An 8,994-nucleotide genomic window follows, 5' to 3' on the forward strand; every position below is an offset into this window, starting at 1 on the left:
GCCTGTCTTGTCTTCGAATCAACCCCAGGTGCACCTTCTCAGCCACTGAAGCTCAGAACACAGTTTCCTGGCAAGACTCCCACAAAACCTAATAGCAGTTCTGTTCAGCACCTCCAGGGCGGTAATAATGCATTAGAGGCTTTAGGAGATGGCTATAAATCCGGGGAAGCTAGTAACACCCCATGGAAGACAGTGGATGCGTTTCAACAACCGCCTTCTCCATTGTTCCTTAATAACCCAGGAATTCAACTCTGGTTCACTGAAGCCTGGTCTTTCTGTTTCAGCAGGGTGCTTTGCTGACAGTCATCACAGATTTTTTTTTTTCTTAGCAGGGACAGATTTTTTTTCCCCACATAAAGAGAGACAAACACAGCGGAAGAGGGAGAGACGCCATGTAACTGACACTGAAGCTGCTTCCCCCAGTGGTATGGGGACTGGAGCACAAACCAGGGTTGTGCTCATGATAAAGCAGGCGTGCTCCCAAGTGAATTATCTCAAAGATCTTGTAATAATTACTAGCCTGGGAGTACTGGCATCCCAAAGTACCTACTTTAAACCAGAGCAGGTCTGGTAAGAGAGCTCACCTGGGGGAAAGCCTGCTTTGCCATGTGCGTTGCTGACCTAAGTTTCAGCCCAGCCAGTCTGCACTGCACTGGGAGGGAGGAGGGGCGAGCGCTTTGGTGATTTGGTGTCTCTCCCTCTCTCTGTCTGACTTTCTCTTCTCTTCCTAACTGAAACAGTTGGCCCAGAGCAGTGAAGTCCCAGCAATGATAAAATGAATGAATGAATGAATGAATGAATGAATGAATGAATATGCAAACAGAGCAAGGACTGAGCAACTGAGACAATTCTCTTTGTGACTAACGTTCTCAGAAACATTTTCTTTTTTTATTTTATTTATTTATTTTTCCCTTTTGTTGCCCTTGTTGTCTTCTTACTGTTGTTGTAGCTATTATTGTTGTTGTTATTGATGTCATCATTGTTAGATAGAACTGAGAGAAATGGAGAGAGGAAGGAAAGACAGAGAGGGGGAGAGAAAGACAGACACCTGCAGACCTGCTTCAGTGCCTGTGAAGTGACTCCTCTGCAGGTGGGGAGCCAGGAACTTGAACCGGGATCCTTACGCCGGTCCCTGCGCTTTGCGTCACATGCGCTTAACCCGCTGCACTACAGCCCCACTCCCTCTCAGAAACATTTTCTCAGGTAAAGAGGCAGCTGAGGGTTAGACTGGTGGCTCCGCCTTCACTGTAGCTGGACACCCAGTACTCCCAGTCACTGACCATGTGACCCTAAAATCTGATTTACCACCTCTGAGCCTCAGTATCTAAACTGAGTATAAAATGGAAAGCAACTTAAACAACACTCACCCCCAGGCCCCAAAGCCCCCCAGAGGAGTGACATGAAAGCAAACACAAGGGTTCAGAAAGTTGCCTGCCATCCATTCAGGACCCACCAAGATGTCATCATTATCGTCGAGGGGTAGGGGTGACCTCAGAGTCCCAGGGCCTGATTTAGACCACAGCATGTTGGCATGGGAATCTGAGCCCAGAACTGGATGACTGAGTCTCTGAATCTATGACCACAGTTCAAAAAGCCCCCAACTACCTGTGACTGTGGTCCAGGCCGTGGACCCACCAGGTAGCTGAGGCAGCCTGATGTGACTAACAGCTCTGGGATGAAATCCATCCTAAATCCTGCTATCCGGCAAACACAAGGGGCCCGCATTCCTGATGCTCCAGACACACTGAATACACATTCCCGGTGTGCACCAGTTCCCACAGACGCCTCCATCCCTCCCCAAATCAAAACCCCATTAAACTGCCTAGATCTTCTCCCGCTTTTTATTTGGTATTTATGTATGCATATATTTATTTTATGTGATAGGACGGAGAGTAACTGAGAGGGAAGAGACAGACATCTGCAGCGCTGCTTCACCATTCATGAAGCTTCCCCCCCAACCCCCCCACCCCCGGCAGATGAGGACTGGGGACTTGAACCCAGGTCCTTGTGCATGATAACATGTGTGCTCAGCCAAGTGTGCCACCACCCACCCACTCCTCGATTTTTCACACAGGCTGTTTGCCACTCTGCTCTATCTACTATGAAGCAGTGAAGGAAAGAAAAATGAGAGCATGAAACTGGGAATTGACGAATGAGACCTTTTCACTCGCATCACTGCTCAGGCTAAGCCTGCTAAGGGAGCCTATTCCGTATTCCACACACAGTCACAACTGCCCCCAAACCGAGAAAAGTCCCCTGTAGGTTGAGCGAACCACCAAAGCCCATGCTGAAGTATTGTAGCACTTCAAAACCAGACCTGCAAATGACATAAGCCAACTGGAGCCTGCGTGCCACCCAGTCCTTAGCGTGGAAAGAGCCACAGCCTGCCGCCATGCCAGAAAAGCAGATCACAAAACTAACTGCTGGACTCTTCCACAGAGTCCCCGGTGATGCAGTAGAAAAACGCCTTGTTGAGACAACTCGTCTGAAACAGGTACAAAACAGAACCGAGAGCTAGTCTTTCTTGGAGATACCTGGGTCTACAATTAAGGTCACCTGCCCCCTCCATCCCAAAGCCTCATGACCACTTGACGGGCTGCCAAGGGTCCCTTTTATTGTTCTCCCATCTCCAACCAAATCCTTCCCTCTCTTTTCTCTGTCTCCCAATTCCTGCACCCTGCACTGATTTACACAGACCCACGGCATGGAGGACCAACCCTTCCCTGCCAGGCCTTCAGCTGGCCAAGAAGACTCTCAGGTTCAGCTCCAGCCCCTAGCAGGCGAGCAGGGTTCCCACACTGGCTGCACCATCAACCTGGGCCGGCCTCTAGGTAACACCCAAATAATAAGCCCGTGTCCAGGAGCCAGAGCCAAGATCAAAGGAGGCAGCACTTTTCAAAGCGCTCCCACACAAATGAGCACACATAGGCCCGATTGTTATTATCCGGAGGAGACAGAAAAGTGAGACCAAGGGTGACTCAGGGACTCATCCGTCAATTCCCCGTGGTCCCACCCGGGGACTAATTGGCACATGGGGCAGACGATGACCTTTGATCTTTGCAGACAGGCGCAGAGCCGGCTGCAGAGCCTCACCAAGCAAAACCAGGCAATTTCAGATAACCCCTGGGATCAGATTTTAAGAGGGCAGCTCAGGAACCACAACCCATGGTGGGGCCAAGAAGCTGTTGGTCTTGAACTTGACTGAAGCCCTGGCCTACTCCCAGCATAGAAAAAAAAAAAAAAGGTTGATGGAAGCAATGCCGGGTCCCTTCCTGGCCTGGCAGGGAAGCACGCCCCCACCCAAAGTACCCAGCCATCCAGCCGGAAGCCAACAGATCCCCAGCATTGCCCGGGCGCTGCTTGAATGCGTCCCAGCATGCTGAGCAGGCAGGAGCACCCTCCCCTCCCCTGACCCATTCACCTGAAACAGACACCTCCATGAGAGCCTCCAGAGGCCGGTTGTTGTCCAGGTCCCGGCTGAGCTGCAGCTCGCCCGTGGCGGGGTCCAGCAGCAGCAGCTGGAGCTCGTTGCCCTGGAGAAAGGTGTAGTTGAGACTGTCCGAGAGGTCGGGGTCGTGGGCCGGGATGCGGCCGATCACCCCAGTGGGGAAACTGTTGGACTTGTTGGTGACGTAGTTGTTGAAAAGGATCTGGAAGTCGGGCAGCACAGGCGGGTTGTCGTTCTGGTCCAAGAGGCGGATGTGCACGGTGGCCCGACTGACCAGGGGGGCGGAGGTGGCCTGCACCACCAGCACGTACTCCCGGCGGACCTCAAAGTCCAGCTCCACCAGCGCACGCAGGTCCCCACTGAGAAGGTCCAGCTGGAAGACCTCTGGCACATTTCCCTCCACAATCTGATACATGATCTGGGCGTTGGGGCCCTCGTCGGGGTCATTGGCATGGATCCGGGCCACCACAGATCCCACTGGGCTGTTCTCCTCAACGTACAGCTCCAGCTCATCCCTCTCAAACACCGGTGGGTTGTCATTAATGTCCAGGACGGTCACCTGGATGTCCACCGAGGCACTCAGGGGTGTTGGGCTGCCCCGGTCCACAGCCAGGGCCCGGAGGTTATAAACTGCCACATTCTCCCTGTCCAGCCGCCGCTGGGTTCGAATCACACCGGAAGTGGGCTCAATGTAGAAGTCCCCGTCTCCATCGTCCCCTCCCTGGAAGGTATACAACAGGCGGCCATTGGGACCCGAGTCCCGGTCACTGGCAGAGACCTGGAGGACGCTGGTGGACGGGGGTGCATCCTCCAGCACGGAGCCCTGGTAGAGATCTCGAAGGAAGCGGGGGGCATTGTCGTTGGCATCGAGGATGAGAATCTCCAGAGAGGTGGTGTCGGATTTCTGAGGGATGCCGTTGTCCTGAGCCGTGATGGCCAACGTGTAGGCCGCCTGGTCCTCGTAGTCCAGCTCCGTCACGGTGTAGACGGTGCCCGTGTCGGGATCGATGCGGAACTGGGGCACCGGGTCCTCCAACACGTAGGTGATACGCGCGTTCTCCCCGGTGTCCTCATCCGAGGCGCTGATGGTGGCGATGGAGGTGCCCACCGGCCGGTCCTCACTGACGCTCACGGTGTAGTGAGAGCTTTGGAAGACGGGCCGGTGCGTGTTGGCGTCGGTGACGTTGACGAAGACCTGCACGGTGTGCGAGCGAGTGCCATCGGAGGCGGTCACGGCCAGCACGTACTGCCGCTCCTGCTTGTAGTCCAGGGGCAGCGCCAGCGTGACGAGGCCGCCACCGCTCTGGCTGCTGAGCGCAAAACGGTTGCGGGTGTTGCCACCCGTCAGCTGGTAGGTGATCACGCTGTTGGCATCCCGGTCCCGGGCACGCAGTGTCAGCACGCTGCTCCCCACCGCCGCGTCCTCGTTCAGACGGAGCTCGTACACGGGCTGGGTGAACACCGGGTCGTTGTCGTTCACGTCCAGCACCGTGATGGACACGCTGGCTGAGGAGCTCATGGGCGGCAAGCCGTGGTCCACCGCCTCCACGCCAAAGCTGTAATGCTCCACCGTCTCTCTGTCCAGCTCGGCGCACACGGTGATCCAGCCTGAGCTGTTGTGGATCTGGAAGGGGAAGTCTGCCGCCACCGTGCCACCAGGCGAGGATGAGGTGGAGGCGGCGGAAGGGTCCTGTGGCCCCGTCCCGCCGACCCCGGGGGAGGCTGAGGCTGTGTCCACCAAGCGGTAGCTCAGCCGCGAGTTCTCACCAGAATCCGCGTCCACGGCCTGGATGTGCAACACCGAGTGGCCCAGAGGCACATTCTCCAGCACGGCCGCCTGGAAGGGGCTGCTCACAAAGATGGGGGCATTGTCGTTCACGTCCAGGACCTGCACCGAGACCAGCCCCGATGAGTTGATGAGCGGGGGCCGGCCCCCGTCCTGGGCCTTGATGCGCAGCGTGTACTCCCGGATGGCCTCGAAGTCCAGCGGGTTGATGACGTCCAGGCTGCCGCTCAGCGAGTGCAGGTAGAACTGGCCCTTGAGGTTCCCGCTGACGATGCTGTAGTGGATGGCCGCGTTCTGGCCCTGGTCCCGGTCCGTGGCCTGAACGCGCAGCACAGCCGTGTTGACCGCCACGTCCTCGGGCACTTGGACCACATAGCGCTTCTCGCTGAACTGGGGGTAGTTGTCGTTCTCGTCCTCCACCACTATGTGCACGGTGGCCGTGGCGCTCAGGGGGCCCGGGTTCCTGCCCTGGTCGTTAGCCTCCACCAGCAGCTGGTAGGCGGCCGCCTCCTCCCGGTCCACCACGGCGCGGGTGCGCACCACGCCCGAGCGCGCGTCGATCTCGAAGACGCCAGCGGCGCCCTCCAGCAGGCGGTAGCGCATGTTGGCGTTGGAGGGCGCGTCGCCGTCGGTGGCGCGAATGGTCAGCACCTCGTAGCCCACCTCCAGGTTCTCACGCACCCGCTCTCGGTACTCGGACTGCTCGAACACCGGCCCGTGGTCGTTGGTGTCGCTGACTGTGACAGTGAGGTAGGTGGCCCCCGAGCGCCGCGGCGACCCGTGGTCCAGGGCGCTGACCTTGAGCACGTGCGTGTCCTTGGTCTCCCGGTCCAGCGCGCGGGCTGTGCTAACCGCGCCCGTGGCCGCGTCGATGAGGAAGTAGCCATTGGAGCGCTCGTCGAACAGCGCCTCCATCTGGTAGCTCAGCCGGCCGGCCTCGCCCTCGTCCGGGTCGTGCGCGCGCAGCTCGATGACCGCGGTGCCCGCGGGCTCGTTCTCGGGCACGGACACCTGATAGCTGGGTAGCGGGAACTGTGGGCTGGTGCTGCCACCCGCGCCCCGTCGGGCCCGTCGCGCCGTCCCCGCCCCAGCCCGGAGCAGGCTTGGTGGCGACGGTGACAACGACGGCGACGGGGAGGGTGTTGCCGCGGCCGCCTGCAGATGCAGCTGCACCCGGACTGCGCCGGCCGCTCGCCGCAGGGCGCACAGTAGGTGCAGGCGGGCCGAGCCTCCAGGCGGCAGGCAGACCGGGCGGCGTGGGCACCGGGGCCGGGAAAGCGGCGGGCAGCTGCAGGCTGGGAAGGTGGTGAGGGCGGCGAGTGCAGAATGCAGGGTGCCCGCGCCGCCACTGCCGCCACCGCCGGGGCCGGGGAAGCAGAGCGCGGCGCCGGCACCCGGCACCGTGAGCACTGTCCGAGCGCGCAGTTCGGCGCGAGGGCTCCGTCCCCGCCGGGACCGCGGGCCGCAGGCCGGGCCGTGGGCGCGCGCCCTTATGCGGAGACTCAGCGAGGTCGGGGCGCCGCGAGCCTCCAGGCGGACCTGCAGGGGTAGTGGGCGCCCCCCGAGACGCGCGCAGTCCGGGGGCTCCCCTCCCGGCCCGCGCCGCCGCCCCGCCAGCAGCCCCTCGTGGCTCACGTCCAGCAGCTCCCGCAGTGCCCGCGGCGTGCGCGCGGCATCCAGCGCGTAGGTCCAGCCGGGCCCCAGGGCGAAGGCGCGGGCCCCGCCGGGCACGCGCAGCTCCCAGGCGGCCGCCCGGAGCCCCAGCGCGGGCAGAGCGGCGGCCGCAGCCAGGAGAAGCAACGCGGGCAGCACGGGCGGCGGCGGCGGCGCCATGGCCCGGAGCCCGAGCCCGAGCCGGGCTCCTGAGCACAATCCATGCACCCGACACGGCTCCGCATCCACCCTGCGCGGCCGGGGAGCGGCTCCCGCACGCCCCGCGCCGGGCCCTCGGGGCGACGCGCGTCCCGCCTCCCTAGGGGCCCCGGCGGGGACACTGGGAACCGCGAGCCCGGCCTCTCCCGCAGCTTCCACTTCGAGAGCACTTTGCAAAAGTTTGCCAAGTTGGTTTCAAGATGGCTTCTCCGCGCGTCCCGGGAGGGCGCCAAGCATCAACCTGCGGCGGCGGAGGCTCCGGGCGGCTCCAGGTGGCTCCAGCGCGAGCTCGGCCGGGCGGCGTGGGAAGCGGGGCGGGCCCGGGGCAGGGCGGGGGCTGCGCTCCGAGAGCCGGCTGGGCAGCGCGGCACAGCGCGGACCCCGGCGGCCGGTAGCTGCCTGGGCGGTGCGAAGTACCAGCGCCCCCACCGCCCGCGCTCTCCCCGCCCCCGGCCGGCTCCGCCCCGCCCCTGGCCCCACAGCTTATTGTTCAACCCCTGGGGGAGCAAGCCCGGAGGTGCGCGCCCGAGAATCTCTATGGAGACGCGGGGGCGCAACCGAGGGCGGGAGCTTAGGACCCGGCCCACCACCCTGCAGCCGGAGGGGCGGGACCGAGGAGGCCCGAAGGGGGAAGGAGGGGCTGGGGGGGGGGCTTCCTGGGCAGCCACTGCCAGTGGGACATTGCCTCCCATCGTCCCAGGCCCCGGCACTGCCCAAGGTACCCAACCAAAACCACCCTGGCAGAACTGCTCTGCGGAGATCGCTGCCCCCGGTGCTGCACGAGTTTTCAGGGGAGGGTAACGAGACCGTATGGAGGCTCCGGGGAGGAGGACCTGGGCGGTCTCCCCCCGCCCCATTAGGGGCTGCGGCCGTTAATGGAGACGGGACAGTTACACCTTTACAGCAAAAGGCCAGAAACTAGAGTTCTTTATCCCGACAATAACTTCCCTGAATTTTGAAATCCAATGGACAGTTAACTGGATTCGAGTCTTAGTTTAAAAGCGTGACTTTTAAACGCAAAGTAAAACCTGTTGTGAAAGCCAAAAAAAAAAAAAAAAGGAGAAAAAAAGGAAAACCCTGTATGTTATGTGGAAATGTTTTGCATGTGCAAACTATTGTATACTACTGTTGACTGTAAACCGTTAATCCCCCAATAAAGACATTATTTAAAAAAAAGAAAGAAAGAAAGAAAGAAAGACCTGAGGTGACTTTAGATTGGGGATGGCGATGGCTTTAGATTGGGAATAGAGACAGTCTCTGGGATCAGACTCGCCCAAACTCCCTGTCTGGTCTCAGAGCCTCCAGATTACATCCAAAGAGCCGGGAACCAGGTGTACGCTCCCTGGAGGAGTTATGGGGTGGGGCCTCACACAGAAGAAGGGGTTGCAGCCCCCCCCACACACACACACACATGAACACTCTCCAGTGCTCTGTGGGGAAAGAAGCTTTACAAGTGAGATATACTCCTTCGCCTCCTGCTGGGAACCGAGGTGGGGGTGGGGGGAGAAGGGGATCTTTAGAGCCAAGGCACACCCGCCCCGGCCTCCAGGGAGGCACTTTGGGAAGGGACTTGGGGGTCCTTTTCGAGAGGGAGCCTCCCGACCACTGCATTTCCACGCTGAGCACCGGTAGGAGTTGAACGATGGGTAGATTCAGTCGCTGAAAACAATATCTACCAAGTATGAGCGTTTTCTTCCCATTATCACCGATTGGAAGACATGATTATTGATCTGAAAGACAGACTTTCTTTGGACTCTTTGATCCGGGAGTTTCCAGTTGAGGTCCTGCTGGGAAGTGGTTGTGGAGCAGGGAGCAGGAGAGGGGAGGTGAAACTCCCTCTGCTTTAAGTATGACTTTGCAGAACCTCCCTGGGCGGTCCTTCCTCTTG

General features: G+C 59.9%; 1 protein-coding gene across 2 annotated transcripts in view; it reads right to left on the reverse strand.

Moving 5' to 3' along the window:
• The window catches only part of CELSR1 (cadherin EGF LAG seven-pass G-type receptor 1), a 174,665-nt gene extending 167,346 nt beyond the window's left edge, over positions 1-7,319 (reverse strand). For both annotated transcript variants that reach the window (XM_060188786.1, XM_007522468.3), the window contains exon 1: positions 3,422-7,319. In XM_060188786.1, coding sequence (XP_060044769.1) covers positions 3,422-7,067 — 3,646 coding nt within the window. In that variant the 5' untranslated portion in view covers positions 7,068-7,319. The remainder of the gene's footprint in view (positions 1-3,421) is intronic.
• Between the last annotated feature and the right edge of the window lie 1,675 nt (positions 7,320-8,994).

This window comes from Erinaceus europaeus, chromosome 4 (assembly GCF_950295315.1).
Source record: "Erinaceus europaeus chromosome 4, mEriEur2.1, whole genome shotgun sequence".
Lineage (NCBI taxonomy): Eukaryota > Metazoa > Chordata > Mammalia > Eulipotyphla > Erinaceidae > Erinaceus > Erinaceus europaeus.